Here is a 19,473-nt window from a genome sequence, read left to right as displayed (position 1 = left end):
AGAATGTAAATAAAATTGCACATTCTGTTAATATCATCTCCACAACTATTCCTTTGAGCTGAACAGAATCCACCATTCTTTTCATCAAACAATGCATGGTTCATCATATAAGCATTCCTGGATACAAGTGGATCTCTGACCAATGGCATAAGAATGTCCAATGTCCAAGACATGAGCTTATGATGCACTTGAACCATCGTATATGTCCATGTGTATGTGTTGGACGAATGTACTCAGGCACATGGAGTTCTACTACTTTCACAGTGGTATACAATGAATAATTGCAATCTGACCTATGTAACTTGATCAAAAAATCAGTAGCCGAGAACCACAAAGAAACCAATCTTTCTTTTATGAAGTTTTCAAAGAAGCACAATTCCATGAAACAAAACCAAGCTTCACTTTACAAAACCCATAAGACTCATAAAATCTGTCACTGATGCTCAAATAAAAACTTTATGGCTAGGACTGAAATGGAAATTTTCATTCATCCATGTTTATTTAACAGCAGGACTTTTCTGCAGTACAACACGAACTGCAGACCATCTGAACATCCTTACATGATAGAGCTCAGACATAGGATACCTTCCTCGGGGTTCAAATGAAAACCAAAAAGGAAAAAAAAGATAGGCTAGCTTTAGATATATTTGTTGCCAACATATACAATCTCAGAATGTAAAGATCTCCCTCTATAATACATAGCCCATGCGCAGCAACTGGAGAAGTTTGATTTCCATGCAACAACCGGAGAAGCTTGATTTCTATGAAAGCGTATTATAAAATGGGATTAAACAGTACGCAAGCAGCCTTTATGTTGAAAACAATCCCATGCCAAACAGGTAGCTGTCCCGGAATATTAAAGGATTCTGTCTTGAATATCATTGAGAAGACTGGAAGCTATAGAAGTCAGCTTCTTTCCAGTTTCCCCAGCAATGTTCTTAAGGGAGGATATATCCTGTGATGCCTGAAAACAAAAGGCAAGCACTGAATCAATCCTGCAGCAAAAAGCGGCAGCAATCTTGGTACTACTACAAGATTCTAATTTGCAAATTAGACTTCCATGGCATAAAACACCAGCAACTTGGAACATGAGTCCACTGCTGGAATTTTTCAAAATATTGTAGTCTCATCCTCTATATTCTATTCTCAGATGTTGGGCTCTGATATCCTTATAAATGACAACCAAAGAAGCTTCAATAAAACTTCTTATGTTAATTTAATTAATGATGATCATTTGTGACCCTCTTTGTATACATGTTCCTTTGGCTTCAAGAAGGGGAATATTTGATGATCTAAACAATCAGATATGTCAAAAAAGCAAGTTTTTAGCAATCACCTGGAAAGAGATTCGGTTAATAAGGTCAGTAGCACTAAGGCCAAGATCAGTGTCATCAGTACGCCGACCAAAAAGATCAGCACTTGATATGGATGTTGAACCCTACAAGAGGCAACTTTAGAAAATCAGAAATCTGTAAAGGTAATTAAATTTTATCAACTGATCAGAAAATTCAAATTTTCAATATTTCAGAACTATAATGTGAAGAAACTTAGCCATAAAATTATGGGTGATTATGCCTTCCTAACCCAGAAGAGAACATAATGATGTCACAAACATGTGGAGTTTCACAAATATATAAAAGCAAAAACAGAAAAATCATCACATACCACAGAAATAGGAAGATAATTATCTGAATAACAGCATATAAAGTGATTTTTTTTAAAAAAAATTATTCAGACACAACGAGCACTTACAGTAAACCTTTGCAAGGAGATTTGAGCCTCCTTATCACTTGCTTGGTTCTGATCACCAAAAAATTGGGCCGATGAGATGGATTTTGCATTCGAAAACTTCTGTCTCGCTTCACTACTTTCCTCTTCCTATGAATTAAACAGAGAAAAAATAAAAATAAAATACAAGGACCAGATGGTATGGCTTAAAAAAACACATGCATCCAAAATGAACCCATAGGTGGCCTGTAAATCTACAAATGAATGATTTAGAAATATATGTAATATGAACCATGCATATTTGTATATCTTCTGCTAAGACATGATCACAAGAAACATCCCAGCCATGAGTAAAACAAATTACTCATACAGAGAAAAATATAAAGCTTCATATGAGACTGTCTTGCCAAGAAAGATCCTTCACATGGGTAAGCTAACTAAAGTATTTCACAACTTACCAAAAAGATGTATTAGTTGTTTATGTAATATTGCACAAAGCTGGTTCATGTAGTGGGGACAAGGGTTCATGGTTACCGTTATTCAAGTAATGCTACAATTCAAGTATTGCATTCAGTCATTTAGAAAAAGGTTTCAGGTGTCAATCCATGACAAGCCAGTACCAGCATGAGCCATGAGGTCAGCACCACTTAGTACCGAGATAGCGTAGGTCACAGGTGTATCAGCATAGCACAGCACAATTCAGCATGGCAAGTGCATGCCAATCACTGCCTGGCATAACCCCATCCACAGGCACTTAGATCCTTGATTCAGAAATTGAAACCAGCATGGTTCTTCCATAGTGAAGCGAGTCATCTAATTTGGGTCACGTTTTTCAGAAGTTTATGATCCTTGACAGACCAAACACAAAATATTCTTGCAGTAAATATTGACTAATTGAGGTCACATTTACAGATCAGGTGAAACATATAGAAATACTGTTGTATAAATTGCTGAATTATGTATCTGGATACATGTTGTCTGCTATACCCATATATTAACAGATATGGCCATAGAATCTTGTAATAATATGCCTTTGATGTGGAAAATTCTTTTGTTATTGGAAACTATATATTGTCGTATGCATATACACCACATGTAACACAAAATGGCCAAATTCAGTTGGTTATGTTCTAATGAATCATTGCTCCAAAATTAAAGCATTTGATTGTTAAAACCGGCTGGAAATTCGCACCTACGATTTTCAAGGGATCAAGAATCTAACTTCATCTTCTCTTACTACCAATGCAATTCTAGATATCAATATAACCAACCACCACACACCCTTTCCTTTTGAATCAGCCACATTCATTACTAATAATTGACTAAACACTATTTCGATAACAATAGTTTCCCATAAAGAGATCTTATTAGTAAAGACAGGCCAGATCTAAACCACGCTTGATATGAATATTGACGATGAAATAGAACTGACTTTCAAAATGGAAGACAATAAGTTTTAAGCAACATAAGTAGAACATAAACTGGTCATTCCAACTGTTCTAACAGAGGTTTAATTAAACCAGTTCCTCATCTGTGGTACTTCAAATATACTATTTAATTGGACCAGAACAACAGAACTGTCACTAAATGTCACACCTAACTTGCCAATTTTATTGAGCATTTCTTCTAAAAGATAACCATAAATAAGATGGCTAAAGGTTTTGCTCTTACCTGAACTTTTGTAGTGGAAACATGTTTCTTAGGAAATCCACTGTCCATTCCAAACTCTGCAAAGAAGCTTGAAGATTTTGGAGGGGCAACATGGTCAATCACTAGAGTGCCTTTCGAAATGTTTTCAGCAGATGGCATTCTCTCCACATATTCAAATCGAGAAGGAAAGGATGAGCCCAATGTTGTTGTGGAACTAGCTGAGGAAGTTACATCTGGTGTTGATTCTTCAGGCTTCTGATCATAGAGACTTTCATTTGGCTGCAATTATGAAACTGTTTTAATGTAAATAGGATACTTCTTCATCCTTTCTAAAATGACAAGTTAAAACTATTATTCTTGGGAGAATGTTGAAGTGGACTTGTGAAAGCCTCACAACCAAATGATCTGAGTATCTGATCCAAGCAAATGATAAAGTGGGTTGCCAGCTTCCAAGCACATTTTCAATATCCTTTTGTAGGGATGACAATTTTAGCCGACTCATTGGATACCTGATCCGGCCCCAATGGGGCAGGTTTTAAACAATTCAATTAGAACCCGGGTTGGGTATGGATTCTAGAAAAAATATCTAAAGTGGATTTGGATCGGATATAGGTGATGGTTTGCCCCACCCCGAACCCAACTCAATATAACCTTAATATATATCTCCCTTTCAAAATTATAATGACTTTATATTGTTTACATATACTCAACCCAACCCGACCCAACCTCTTTTATCTATCCGACCCGACCTGAGGTGGGTACGGCGTGGGTATTGGTATGAAATTTTTAATTGCAGGGTGGATACGGATATGGGCTAACTCTACCTATACTCGACCCATTGCCATCCCTATCCTCTTGCTAAAACCAGTCATTGAACAAGAATCAAACCATGAAAATGAGACTTCAGAATATAACCATTCTTGACATTTAAAAACAACTCAGATGTATCAACTTCTATTGACAGCAGATGTTCTTTTATTCATTATTGAATTGTAACATTATAAATTTGAATCGAGAGAATAGATCCACCTTTGTGGTAAGCTTCCGAGCACCAAGGCCCGCCGTCTTACTTCCTATCTTCCTTGCACCAACGGGCTTTTTAACAGAACTAATAACTAGCGATTGAATTGGTGCTTTTGGTGAACGTGTTGTCTCAACAATTTCCTGCTTTTCCAATAAATTATCCTTAACGGTATCTATAGGCTTCAAATTGTGAATGCCATTGAATGCATGTGGTGATTGAGATGCAACAGGTGATGACGGATTGCTAGAATCTTCTGCAAAACTTTTAGCAACTTCTTTGGAAAGTATCTGCCTGTATAACTCGGCAGCCCTTGATGTGTATTTTGCCTCAATTTTGCCATCATCTGTCCATCCATGCTGCTTAAAGAAAGCGTGTGCACGATTGTTGCCCCCGAAAGTCATCATCTTCAGCTGGTCTGGGCTCCACGAGTCCAGATTAGTAGATCTGAAGGCATTAAATAGAAAACTTAGAATAGCAACATGCAGATCATCCAAGGACTTCCACAAATCTTCAAGCTACTAATTTGTTCAAAAACAGAAAACATATATACAAGCATTGACAAAAACAAAGTAGAAATTTAGAACAAGTGCATATGTGTGTCAGGATACAAGAACACAGGGGTTAGAGGAGCTTTTCTTTTCTGGAAATGGAAACTAGGGTTTAATCTCAAAAATCCTATTGCAGCTGACTGTGTCACAAAGGCAACCTTTTTTTTTTGAAAGATCAGTGGTATAGTTTACAAAAATGATCTGAAAATCCCAGTGCTTGCAACTGCTGCTTAAAGATTATGGATTTTAAGAAGACTCTGACAACATTATCTTCACGGAAACAGGAAAAAAAAAAACAAAGCTTTCTTTCGATGTTTTATTCTGGGGAAAAAGAATACCTTGAATACGATAGAAGAAATAGCAAAAGATATTAGAATCTGAAACAGTTGGTCTGGAATTTACCTGATTCGACTTAGTATAACTAAATACAAACAGTTTGTACAGAAAATCACAGGGTGACATGTGCACCTTTTATGAAAAGGAAAACCCAAAAACCACCATGAGCTATAGCAAACTTCTACCAAGCTGAGAATACCTTATTTTCTGAAACGGTAGGCAATTAGAGATACTGTACAATCTTAGTTGTACCAATATCATGACCATGCTGGTCAGGCATTGGGTCAATACGATGCAGTACTATGCCATACTAACATAGTGTATGGAAGACCATGCTGCTCTAGCCTCGGTACTACTCCAATGAGAGGGGTTAGAGAGCAGGGAAGATAGGAGGAAGAGAGGGAAGGAGGCACATGGTTCCAGGCATGGTGGTGGACATGGTGGTGTAGGTGGAGATCAACGGTGTCAAGATCCGAGCCCTAACAGCAATGAATGGGCAGATGTCGGCAGCAAAGTTGAAGGTGACAACACCAAGGCAGTGGAGAGTGCCCAATGGGGACAGTGCCATCAACATTGGATAGAGAGAGAAGTGAGAGAAAATGATGAGTGGGGTAGTTGAATTGATAAGTTGGGACTAGGACAAGGAATGGGATAGGGTTTTCAAAGAGGGGTTGTTTTGGCCTAAGAGGACCAGGCATTTTGGGCAGAACTAGTCAATTCAACCCACTGTGGACCAGTTCACTATTCCCTGTTTCAAAAGGCCACACCTTCCCAATTCCACCACAATTCGGTTTGGTATGGTATGCTCTGAACGAGGAAGCTTGAGATGACTCGGCTATCCTTGATTGCTTACTACGTGCTTCTTAATAATAAATGCCTAAGGACCTAATTGGATGCATTATGTGTCACCATCAGACAACAAACAGATTGATAGAGCTAGAAATATTGTTCAAACAGCATTTTAACAAACTTGGGATGTTTCAGGGTTGTTTATTGCTATGTGAATTTCATCCTTAAAGAAGCTAATAAGGATGAACCAGTAATCGTGAAAGGACAAAGAGTATTAATTATTTGATTTTGATAGAAAGCTTGACATCTGAATGTATAGAAACACGCTATAGAGGTCCGGCTGGGTATATGTATGTTGATATTTAGGATTGTGATTGGCTAGTGGGAGAAAAGGAAAATCTTACCAAAGGTTGAGTAGAGCATAATAACAAAAGAGACATACAAGCATGATAAGCCAACATTTGGTGTATGGAATGACAATCCACCTCTATAATAGAACTCTCATCATACATCTAAGTCTAATGCTCATTCTTCCAAAGCCCAAAACATTCCTGAATGAATGTAAATCCTAACAACAATATAAAAGCACTACCACTTCTTCCATTTGAAAACTCTCTTTATATTTAGAAATATATTGATAAAGTTTTGGCTTATTTCTGCCCAAAATGCACTTATAAGGTTATTGTTTGTTATGCCAAAAATATTAACCCAAGAGACCTAAAGCCCCAAGAAACCTACCAATTGGCAACTCTAAAGGTGACCTATGTCTGTAGAACACTTGTAAAGTCTCAAAATTCATTTCATTCCTAAATATGCTAATAAAGTTTCCGAATGCACAACATATGCTTTCAAATGATTTGATGTTGAGAAGTGATTCCTAGGGGTGCAAATAAGCCAGTAGCTTGTGAGCTACTCGAGCTCGACTTGAATCTAAGCTTGACTCAACTCAACTATCATGAGGTTGAGCTAAGCTCGAGTAGCTCGAATAGTTTTCTTCGAGTCGAGTTTGAGTAATACTAAACTCAAAAGCTTGCGAGCCTAGTCAAGTGTGTGCGTATAATATTTTATATATAATATATATTATTAATTTAATAGTTTAAAATATAATCTAACATTATATTTTATTTAATTATATTTTTTAATTATGACCATGGCTCGAACTTGAGCTTGAGTATGGCTCGGTTAATATTTGAGATGAATCGAATCGATCTTGAGTGTTTTTTTTTTGATTGAGACGAGATTCAAGCCCAAATATTTTGAATCAAGTCGAGTCCGAGCCTCTAGCTACTCAATTTGGCTTGGCTCGATTACACCCCTAGTGTTTCTAAAACCCGGCACTTCTACCTCTTATTTTCAATTCCTTATGTCTTCCATATCCCCTCTCTCAATAAGATTTGGTAAACATCATTTTGCCCCCTTCAACTTTAAAAGTAGGCACGAGATATCATATAATTTTGCAAAGTTTGGACATTAGTTGATAAAATGAGCACATCAAACATATTCTTTGCATCCTCATTACCAAAGGCCTTTCTTTATGGTAACTGTAGTATGTCGACCAACAAGAATGCATGACAATCTAAAAGCTTGAGTACATATTTGAATAACCAACAATATACCATAAGTATATACTAACACATGGTATCTCTATGCATGCATTTTATATTTGAAAATGAGTATTTCAAAATAAAGATCTTAAACCTTACAAGCAAGATTTTCAAAATCGGTATCAGACACTATTCCGATCGACCGGCGGCACGAATCGGTATGGCCCCGTACCCGACTGGATCAGTGCAAACCGATGGAGGAAGGGACGAACCTGAGAGGAGGAAAAGAATGAAAGAGAGGAAAAGAGAGAAAGAGAAAGAGAGAGGAGGAGAGAGATGCAAGTTGAGGTGGTGGAGATGCTGCTGGTGGGCATCGGAGGGCTGCGCGGCCCTCGAAGGGCCGTGGTGGCTACTGCAGCAGCACGTCATCCGTAGGAGAAGAGAGAAGAGAGAGAGGGGGGAGGGAAAGAAAAGGATCGGGGAGTCTGACTAGAGGCCGCCAAGGACCTTCGACTGGCTGCCATAGCCGTCGGATGGCGTAAACGCCACCTGCGGCTCCGCGACTGTCAAAGAAGAGTGATTGTCCCTGTTTCATAGACTTTTTTAAAAAAGCTCGATAACAGTAAAGCCGACAATGGATTTGTCAGTTTCACTATTTTTGATTTTTTTAAAAAATACATAAATAGTGAAGCCGACAAATCCATTGTCGGATTCATTGTTTCTCGATTTCTTTTAAAAAAATTTAAAATAGTGAAGCCGACAAACCTACCACCGGCTTCACTATTCATCATCGTTTTTAAAAAATACGACAACAAGGGCTGCAGCTCCATCTGAGTTTTTCACCATCCGATGGCCATGGCGGCCACCTAGCGGCGTCGGAGATCCCTCTCCACTGCCGTCCCCGCCATCCAGTAGCATCCCTCCCCTCTCTCTCTCCTCCTCGGGGTTAAAGCCCCTATCAGACGACACCGAGTGCAGACACCTCCACGGCCCTCCGACGGCCTCGGCGGGCCAGTGCCACCCTCCGACGAAGCATCCAGTGTTTCCCTCCCCTCCTCTCTCTCTCTTCCTCTCTTTCCCTCTCTTTCTCCTTCGGTGCTGGTGTGTGCCACTTTCTAAGCCGAAACTGTCTCGGTTCAGCACACCCCAAACCGTCCGATTTGGGACAGTTCTAAAAACCATGCTTACAAGTATCCTCTAGATTTTCACTACTAAAAGCCTAAAAGCATATCTTTTGGACATTCCTTCACTATGCATCAAGTAGTTCCAAAATAAAAGATGCAAACCGAACTAATTCCATATAATGGAGCATAGGTTATATAAATTAAAAATCCATACCACTTATTTTAATATAAACATCTTAAAAACACATAGAAATTGATATTCAACTACTTTGGATCCTCTTAACTAATTAGATCAAATCAAAAGCTATTTGAATTTTCTATTTGGCATGGCTCTATATGCATTAACAAGGGGCCTTCAAAATTAATGTTTCTCAATTTGTAGACAGTTTGAATATAGTAGACCACACCCAAAAATTTAGACCTTGATTTGGTAACCTTCATCTTCAAATTGAATCTTTATAATTTCAAACTAGTCAATATTTATCATATAGCACTCTCTCTACATTTGACTTAAATATGTATAAGTTTGACAATATATACTCAACAATACATATTTCGGTAAACAAAGGATTAACAGTTTAGAAATCAAAAAAATTAGAAATCCACATTGTGGAAAAGAAATAACCATTTAAATACGGCATAAGTTTTCAAGTCAAGCCTAACATCAAAAAGCATAGCTAAGGCTCCTCGTAGAAATGGTTTCTTATAATCTATATGGCCCCTAAACACTGTGCTACCCTCCAAGCTGCATTCTGTTAAGGAATAAAGGTGGATAGCTCATATCCAAGAAAACATCATTTGCAAGTCCCTATTTATTCCAAGATTGACTGCTATGGTCAAAAGGGCTCTACACCCTAGTATGGTCAAACCAGTTATTCCTGAGAGATGAAGGGAATTTATTGTACCTCCTTTTTCAATTTAGACTTAATCCATCTTAACGCAAATGAACAGAACTTAAACTAGTTTCAAGAATACACATTATCGTTGGTTCATGAAAATTGAGATAAATTATTCCATTATGTGGTGGAATCAGTTATTCCTGAGAGATAAAGGAAATTTATTGCACCTCACTTTTCAATATACACTTAATCCATCTCAATCAAATAGAACTCAGAATAGTTTCAAGAATAACTATTATAGCTTGGAAAAGGAACAGGTATTCCAAGACATTATATTCCCAACTAAACAAGGTCTTATACCATAAGCCTGTGATATGGAGTATTGGAAACAGGAAGATCATGGAAATAAAGAGCCAAAGGAAACATGGTAACGCACTATAAAGTCATTTTCTTGTCACTGATTGGTTCCTGTTTGACATTGACAACAGCACCATGGCACTCCAACAAAAAGAAAAAAAATCAAGTTTTTAAACTGCAATAGTCAAGTATTTAAAAACTGGAAAGAGTTATTCAAATACCCTGGCACATTAAATATCTGCATTCCTAGCAATTGTCACTTTCTTTTCTATCAAAATATGTAACCGCTATTATTATTTAAGTCCTATTAACACCTTCATTTTTTTTTTTTCATCGTAAATATCTTCCCATACCATCATATGTTCGTTCACAACATATTAGCAGCATACTTTTGTCCTACTTTGTACCACAAGCAAATTGCCACATCTCATGCCAATCAAAAAGTAGCTTTATGTACAGAGGCTTCAATTTTCTGTCAAATTTATCAGCGGATTGCGGACAGTAATTACATGCAAAACATGATGATAGCATGGAAATGATTACAAGAACTCTAACTTTACAACCACAAAAACCTAAGAATGTATACATGAAAATCGGACCAACAAACATCTAAAAACAATCCTAAGAGAATCCCCATATTGGTCGTTTTTCACCAATTAAAGAAGACAAAAGAGGAGAGGCAGGATCGGCGGGGGCACCTCACGAAGCTGATGTGAACGCCGAGGCTGCGGTGGACGGCGGAGCAGTCCATGCAGAGGAAGATGCCGAACGTGACCGACGCCCACGTCGGGTTCTTCGCGTTGCAATCGAAGCACATCTGAGACGGAGGAAGCCTCCACCATCAAAACGCATCGGATCTCAAGATCCGGCGAGATCTCCAGTTCCCGGAGATGAAATAAAGAGAAGGTCCGAACGAGAAGAAGAAGGAGGAGGAGAAAAGAGGAATACCTTGTTCTCGGGCTTGGATCTGAGCTTCCGGAATACCGCCTTCTTGTCTATTAGGGTTTCGGAAGCCATGGCCGAGGCCGAGAGAGAGAAGGGAGAAGGTGGTTTTCGTGCCGGGAGACTTCCCACAATTTGAGATCAGGGAGCGAGAGAGAGGGTCACGGTTGAACACCGACCGAGCCATCCTTACAAAATTGAGGGCGTGTAATGGACACGTGATAATAGGGACAGATGCCACGAGTGTCTGCCCCTGCTAAGTGTTGGGGGATGTATGGCGCACACGTGTGTTCCATTTTTACGCATCTGGCCTTAATTATCTCAAGATCAAAAAAGACGTTGGTAAAAGCGATAAGAGAAGGATGTTTGATTGCACCATAGCGTGTGTGTGTGTGTCAGTGTATGTTGGTAAAAGTGATAAGATAAGGATGTTTGATTGCACCATAGCGTGTGTGTCTATATATATATATATATATATATATATATATATATATATATATATATATATATATATGTTTATGTATCATGTGATAGTTATTTCAAACCACCTTCATTCTTCAAATCATCATGCAACTTAAATATCTACCTTTGAGGTCGAAAATTCAAGATCATCCTAAAATAGTGATTTTAAACTAAAATTTCATAATAAAATTATCTCTCAATTTAACAAAAAAATTGATATACCAATATATGATGATATATTATATCAATATTATATATGATATTATATATTATATTTATGATATTTATTATATTGTAATATATTATTAATCATGTTACCATCATATTATTATTCAATGATAATTTTAAATTATAGTATAAATATATTATTATATTTTATATTTATATAATAAAATTTTTAAATATATGATTTCTATTTATCTTATTTTTTCAATCAAAAATAAATATTAGTATTAAAAATAATATATTATAAGTATAAATAAAATATTAATTCTATGATAACAATTATATATAGGATTAACAATTTATAGTACCAATAAATGTATTTCTATAGAATGTATTAATAATTAATGCATTAATAAATATATTAATATTTTATTATAGTATATTTTATATTATTAATAAATATATTTTTATGAAATATATCGGAGATAGTTTTAGTATTATATGATCAGTAATTTTGCACTTCATGGAATATGAAACAATTTACTCATGGATACTAAGAATCTTTAATTATTAAACCATGACTTATCAAATACAGTGATCTTAGATCACTATGGATCATATTACTCCAAGTTTTAGATCACTAATGATCTTAGGGAGTGTTTGGTTGGGAGATATGGGATTCAAAATTGGAATAGGAATGGATGACTCCCATTCCAATCGTTTGGTTGGGAGGAGTTCCATTCCGATTCTCATTTCAGAGAAGAATGAGAATGGTTCGATCCTCCTAAAATTCATTCATGGATCTTCTCTATGGATTCAAAGTGGTTTAAAATAAAATTTTCTAAAATACCCCTTATCTTTCGTTTCTCCCGTTCGGATAACCCTGATAACCCTCGATGACCCCTGATGACCCCGATAACCCCCGATGGCCATGGACTCCCTTGATAACCAAACAAAAAAAAAAAAGTTGTTGAGAAACCCTAGCCTTTAGTGGATCTCCCTGGATCCCCTCTCGTTGCCGTCACTTTCGATCCTCCACCTTTTGCCGACGGTCGACGGCACCGACCTCTCCTCTTCTCTCATCGTCGGTCGATCTGGTCTCCGATTCCTCTCCGCCTCTCCTTTTCGCTTCTGGAGCTCTCCCTCTTGCAGTCACCGTTGCGCTCTTGTTTCTTCAAGATTTGATCTCTTCTTCCCTTCTATTCCTTTCTCCTCCTATGTCTAGTCCCACTCCTTGACCAAAACCCTAACCCTAATTTACATCTTTATTGGCCGTTGCCCTCTCACCACTTTGTAAATTACATAGTATTTTCGTTCTCAACTATAACTTGACCAAGTTGTAATTTTGTAAATTACATAGTGAAAAAGCTCCTACTACAAGGTTTTCTGGAGGTAGGATGTGCAGAACTGATGTATCTCCAAATTATGTATGGATTTTACTTCTTATATTATATTTGCTTATATAAGTTAAAGCTTCAATATCTAGAACATATTTTTCTTTGCTTATGTTTGTTATTTGATGTTATAATGGATTTACCATTTTTCAGTCAGTAATTTTATTTATGTTATAATTGAAGAATGAATAAGAGAAGGGCTTATCATTGACTCTATTTTTCAAGATGTGTCATATTTCTCTTCACTCTCTAAAGTTTGTCATACTCTAACATTTACTTGTTTTGAAGTTGAAATAAGTTGAAGTTCACTGCCTGTAATTGATGAAGTGCCTAAAGACTTGAATAGGTGCACTAGAACTTCTTATGGAAGCTTGATTTGTCAGAAAACTCAAAATGGCGATCGGGTTATTTTGTTGATCATGATTACTACAAGTCTATATCAAAGCATTTGCTTAATATATTTGATTAGATGCATCATTGGTGCTGCAGAGAATTTAATGAAGGATTTTTGTCGAGATTAATATGTTATGTATGATTCGTAATGGTTTTCTTGGACATGAAGTATTAGGGTATGATATTAGGATTGGTGACACCTAGAATGACATTGTACATTTTGGAGCCTCCATTTTTATTTCTTATCTCCAATTCATCAGTATATAAACAGAACCTGATGTACAAAATATTACAGATGTGGGCCTCTAAACAAGATTTTGTGTATTAAAGATGGGGTTGGTAGATTTTTCCTAGAAGAAGAGATCGATAGATGGAGCTTTAGGACTTGTTTGGGTAATCCAATAGGATTGGGATGGGCTTCTTATTGCATTCACGGATGGGGTAGCTGACTTGTGCATAGCCCATATAAAGCCAACACCCCTCGAGCCTAAATCTTGGGGTAAAAAAATTAAAAAAAAAAATTGTATAAGTCCTTTTTTTTTCTTCCTGCTGGTAGGGCAGCCGGAATATTCTTGTTCATTGCTGTGCCATCATAATTATGTTATTCCTTCTATATTATGCTGTACTAGTTTGCCTTTCTACTTCTTTGTTTCTTCTGATGTACACATGTTACTTCCACTACTTATATCTATATCTTGTAACCAGAGACTTTTTCATTTTATAATAAAGCTTTGGGCTCTTATTTACCAATTTTATTTTATTGGTTATCAATATTTTTGCTAAAAGATAATACTATGAATAACTGTGTATACAAAAAATGGCTTGTTGCCCTATGGATTTGAGAAGGAAAAGAATGCGTTACATTAGCATTGTGCATGATGTTTGCGGTGATGTTTGTGGTATATATGACTTGGTATTTCATGGGATTGATCTATCTTAGGAGGCATCAGTTGATAGCAAAATAGAAAAAAGAAATTATTAAGAATTAAAAACTTAGGTAAGCTTATTAATGAGAATGACAGAATATGTGTGAGTCGACTCCGAATAGATAGAAGAATATTTGGTATACTCTATGAGATGCTTAGAGATATTGGGGGATTGAGAGATTTCTGAAATATGTCCTTACAAGAAATTATTGCTATGTTTCTTTACACAGTAGCCCACCATCAGAAAAATAGGATAATTAAAAATTATTTTGATAGAAGTGGAGAAACCGTGAGTCGATAGTTTCACTTATGTCTTAAAACCATATTGAAATTATATAGAGTTTTGTTTAAAACCCCTGAGCCTATTACAGAGGACTGCACAGATGATGTATGGAGATGTTTCAAGGTATATAATAATACACCTTATTCTATTTTCTTATTACTTAGATATTTTTGTAAATTTTTTTGGTGTTTTAGAATTGCTTAGGAGCATTAGACGGTACATTCATTAGAGTGATCGTTTCTACCGAGGACAAACCAAGGTATCGAATAAGAAAAAGTGATATTGCAATTAATATCTTAGGTGTTTGTTCGTTGACATGCAATTTATATATGTGCTGTTCGGTTGGGAGGGTTCTGCACATGATGCTCGTGTGCTTCGAGATACTATATATAGGCCAAATGGTTTAAGAGTGCCTCAAGGTATGTATATATATTGATGAACACAAATATATAAATGAAGCTTATTTTAATTTTTTTGTCCTATAATTATAATATATAATGCTTTTTCATTTTATATGTCAAGGTTGCTATTACCTGATTGATTCCAGATACACCAATGGAGAGAAATTTTTTATCCCGTATAGAGGGCAACATTATCATCTCAATGAGTAGAAAAATGGACGATGACCACAGTCTGCAGAAGAATATTTCAACAACAAACATGCTGAAGCTAGGAATATGATTGAGAGATGTTTTGGATTGCTCAAGGGATGATGGGCAATTCTTAAGAGCCTTTCATTTTTTCCTGTACAGGCCCAGTGTCGTATTATTTCGGCTTACTGTTTCCTTCACAACTTAATAAGGAGGTATATACATAGAGACCCTATATAAGAGGAAGAAGAGGAAGAGAATAAAGAGAAAGAGGAAGGAGAAGAAGAACAGAGAGAGGATGAAGTTGAGTTCATCACCACTCTTGAGATATCTGACCATTGGATCAATTTCAGAAATACTCTAGCTCAACAAATGTTTAACAATTGGAGATCTACATCTTTTAGAAGTTGATTGTGTTTTATGTTTTATGTTTTTTTATTTTTATTCAAGTATTTTAGTTGAATATCAGAACATTGGACCTAGCATGTTATGGACTTGTTATGGAATTATTTTCTTGTTATGAAACTATTTGTTATATAGTTCTACTTGTTTGTGCACTTCATATTTGAATTTTAATAATATTATTGTTATATACTTGTAATATATGTTATTTTTAAGATAATGGCTATACTTGTTATGACCATTAAAGTCATAATTTATAATTATTATAGGATAGAATCTGATGAATGTAGCCAAGTTAATCATGGTAGAGGAAAGAACAAGCGTCCATGAAAAAATGATGAGGATGCGGTGTTAGTGAAATGCCTTCAGGAGTTATCTACTGATCCGATATGGAAAGAGGAGGGTGGTTTTAAGAATAGATATATGAACAAGTTGAAGAAAATGATTGAAGAAAAACTATCTGGTTGTGGTTTGAAGGCTACTCCACATATTGAATCCAGGATAAAATATCTAAATTAAAAATAGAGTGCTATTGTAGAGATATTATCACAAACGGGATGCACATGGAATGACCAAAAGAAGATGATCTCTTGTGATAAAATATGGTACATGGAGTGGTGCAAGATATATTTTATAAATATTATTTTTGTAACTCAAATAATATTTTGTTTATTGTTCATCTCTTAATATATATGGAATTCTAATGACAGGTGCATGAGTCCACCAAAGATTTATGGGAAGTAGCTTTTTCTCATCTAGATGTACTTGAAGAGATCTATAGGAAGGATAGGACGATAGGAAAGGGTGCTGAAACATTTGCAGAGGCTATTGAAAATATGGAAAGATGAGGCAGCTATTTTGAGTGATAAAGATCCAGTGGACCTTAGCATGGATGAGGACAATGGAGGCCACTCGGTTACACAGCCTCCTTCGATAGAGAAGACATCTGGTAGCAGTTCGAGAAAGACAAAGAAGTAGAAAGTTATCTAACAGAAGGAAGCAAGGATGGCGAGAGAATCTGATCCTATGAAGGAGACTTTAGAGGCCATGTCTACGACCCTTGAGATATTTATGTCGCACATGGATATGCATTTTGGTATCATAGCTGAAGCAATGGCACCTGAAAAAGAGATGGCTGAGAAGAATGCGGCGAGAGTAGTGAAGGAGCTACTTACATTGGAAGCATTGACTAGTAGTAAAATGATAAAAACGGCTGATATTCTCACAGCAGAGCCTAGCAAGAGTGCAGTGTTCTTCTCCCTTCCACCACAGTTGAAGAGGCAGTACGTGCTTAGCCTTCTTGACTCGGGCATTGGTGCATCAGGTTTTAGACACTAGTATTTCGTGTGATGCTATTGTTGGAGTACTTGACTTTTTGTTATGGAAATGTGAGAATCTTTTGGTTAGATTTTCATGATCATGATGATGTTGGATTAGTGAATTGGATCATGTTTGTTTTGTTTGGACTGTGAGATTTGATCAAATTTAGAGGTTGTTGGCATATCTATTCTCCTATATTTGGCTATGATATATATCATTTGCAGGATTGTCATGATTTATTTGAATCTTGATAATTTTGATATGACAAATGATGTGTGGTTTAAGTCTTGGAACGGTATAAAATTATGGCATCATCTGCTTTCACATCTTCAGACTCCAAAATGCGTGTTTAGATGAGGTAAGGGCTAAATTTATTTTGAGTAGATCAATTTAAAATTATTTTTAACTTCAGTAGTCTAATATGATGTTGATAAATAAATATAGAAAATAGACTTATTTTCTTTCCTTTTCTTGTTGCTTGATTATACTGATGGAAGAAGATTGGACAAACCAATCCTTTGCTTAAAATATTTATTATTGTTGGCTTGCATGTTCCATTCAAAATTGTTATTCTCGAATATACTGATTTTTCAAGGAGGTAATGTTATTGGCTGCAATAACCTTGCTATATCTGACAAAAGAGTTAGCTGCAAGCATGTTAGTTTGCATACAACAGTTGATGGCTCTGCCAAAGTTGTTGTGGTATGCCCTCTATTTTTTTGTAGTGCATTATCTTAAATTGCTTCTTTGCTTCCATGACTTGTGATGGGAAAAGATTGGTGGCCCAGCTACGTTTAATAATTATGGCCTTACTACAAGTTGTGATAGGAGGCATATAATTTGGAACACATTGTATCATTCTATCAGAGCTTATTTTTCTGATACTTATGTCTATTTGCTAATCATTTGCTATTTCATTTACCCGCCTATTAAAAGTGTAGAGATTCAGACTATGTTTATTTATTCATATATTTAATATCTTGGTATTTTAAATGACCTTGCAGGAAGGACCAAATCCTGTTATTGCAAAATCTGATGACCAAATAAAGAAGCTCTCTATTGAAGACAAAGATCTAATTGTTCAGGGTGACATTATTGATTTGATTCCTAGTAATTATTTATTTATTTTTGTAACTGTTGGCAATGTGCATGCATCTTTGTCAAAAAGAGATTCTAGCTTCTTAAGAAAAGAAAAAGATATAGTGAAGAGGAGTGTCAGCTGTCAAAAGGAATTGACATATTCTTGAAGATGAACCTTTGGAAAGGACTTTGCAGGTTTTGTTCTAAAGTGCTTTGCTGGCATGTATCCATGTTTTGGTAAAATGGCAATCATTCTAGTCATTTTTGAATTATTAAACTCTTTTTCAAATCATGATGGTTTTGGTTCATTTTTTATAATACTGCAGTCATTGTTTCTGAGAGGTGAAATTAAATATCATAAGCTGATATTGTCTGGATTCTTCCTCTACATTCATACGTGCATAATTTTACCCTTGTATAGAAGAAAGGATTCTTGCTGAATTTTAGATGAAAAAAGATGGGAGGATAAGCTCTAAATGAAGTCTACTGGTTTATCCCAATTAGGAAATATGTAACCTTGCCTATTGACAATTCGATCAAATTGTATGAGAATATTGTTTTCTTTCTCAAGTATGGTAGTTATTATTGTATTTAGACATATCAATAAAGAGCTAGAATCCTGAGGCTTACTGATGTATTTTTGGTTCATTTATTGTGGATATTGAAGTTTCTCTATGCCTACATTACAGCCAAAAAAGATATCATATGATGGAAGTATGGAATCTTTTTAGTGCTAATCTAATTTTAATTTTGATAATTTGTGCTTGATAGGGCTAGCATATAATATTTGAAATTCTGGAGACTAAAAAATGTATTTTTGGCTACTATATTCTAAGATCTTTCTTTTTGCTGTTCCGAAGAGCACAACTATGCATTTGTTATGAAATTGGGTTCTTAGTCACTTTCCATTGAGCTTTCATATTTTACTAGTGAGTTAATTTTTTCTAATTTTGTAGGCCAGTCTCTAGTTCCAAAGAAATATGGCACATTCTAAAGGTCGGCACCTTAACATTTTGTTTACTTATTTATTTGTATGTTTGTTTATATTTATGTACCATCGAATTTTGTCTATGATCTATGGTCAGATATGTTTGGTATTATTTATACCGATTTAATTTGCTTAACAGCCGCATTGGAAGTTCACGCTCTTATTGGATTATATGAAGATGTCATAATGGATGAACTTGGTTGAGCTGAAAATTACAAGGTGTCGAGAAGGAATGATCCTGGCTTGCTGTGGCCGGCAAAGTCTTCTTCAGAAATTTCTATAGGGTGGTGATCAATAAATTAAGATCACATCAATTCTTAAACAAATCATAGGCTATGGATACCAAGGCATGTCTGTGTACATATTGTGGTTGTAATTGCATGTATAAACTAATTTATTGGATTTTGAAAAGGTATGTGAATAAAAGATGAAATTGCATATTTGCTTTTTGAAAAGGTACGTATTGTGGTTGTGACAGTGAAATTGATGTTGATTTATTATGATTTTTCAAATATTATGATGAACTTCAGCTATCTCTCGACGGAAGAAGGAAGAGGGAAAAGAATGACTGATACTAAAAGATGCTGGA

The 19,473-nt window shown here is 35.9% G+C and overlaps 1 protein-coding gene across 2 annotated transcripts; it reads right to left on the bottom strand.

The window, feature by feature from the left end:
* Positions 1-463: 463 nt before the first annotated feature.
* LOC105055030 (probable ADP-ribosylation factor GTPase-activating protein AGD8) lies at positions 464-11,057 on the bottom strand. Of its 2 annotated transcripts, XM_010936723.4 has the most exons (7): positions 10,888-11,057; positions 10,638-10,756; positions 4,408-4,846; positions 3,400-3,657; positions 1,753-1,878; positions 1,337-1,438; positions 464-964 (listed from the first exon to the last, which is right to left on the bottom strand). In XM_010936723.4, the coding sequence occupies exons 1-7, from the start codon at positions 10,954-10,956 to the stop codon at positions 857-859; spliced, it is 1,221 nt and encodes a 406-aa protein (XP_010935025.1). In that variant the 5' UTR covers positions 10,957-11,057; the 3' UTR covers positions 464-856. The 2 variants fall into 2 exon arrangements, with proteins under 2 accessions (XP_010935025.1, XP_010935027.1); XM_010936725.4 differs by lacking the exon at positions 10,638-10,756 and having other exon boundaries at positions 10,888-11,024.
* Positions 11,058-19,473: the final 8,416 nt, after the last annotated feature.

The sequence above is a fragment of the Elaeis guineensis genome, chromosome 12, assembly GCF_000442705.2.
Source record: "Elaeis guineensis isolate ETL-2024a chromosome 12, EG11, whole genome shotgun sequence".
Lineage (NCBI taxonomy): Eukaryota > Viridiplantae > Streptophyta > Magnoliopsida > Arecales > Arecaceae > Elaeis > Elaeis guineensis.
This window is presented reverse-complemented; position numbering and strand designations above follow the sequence as displayed.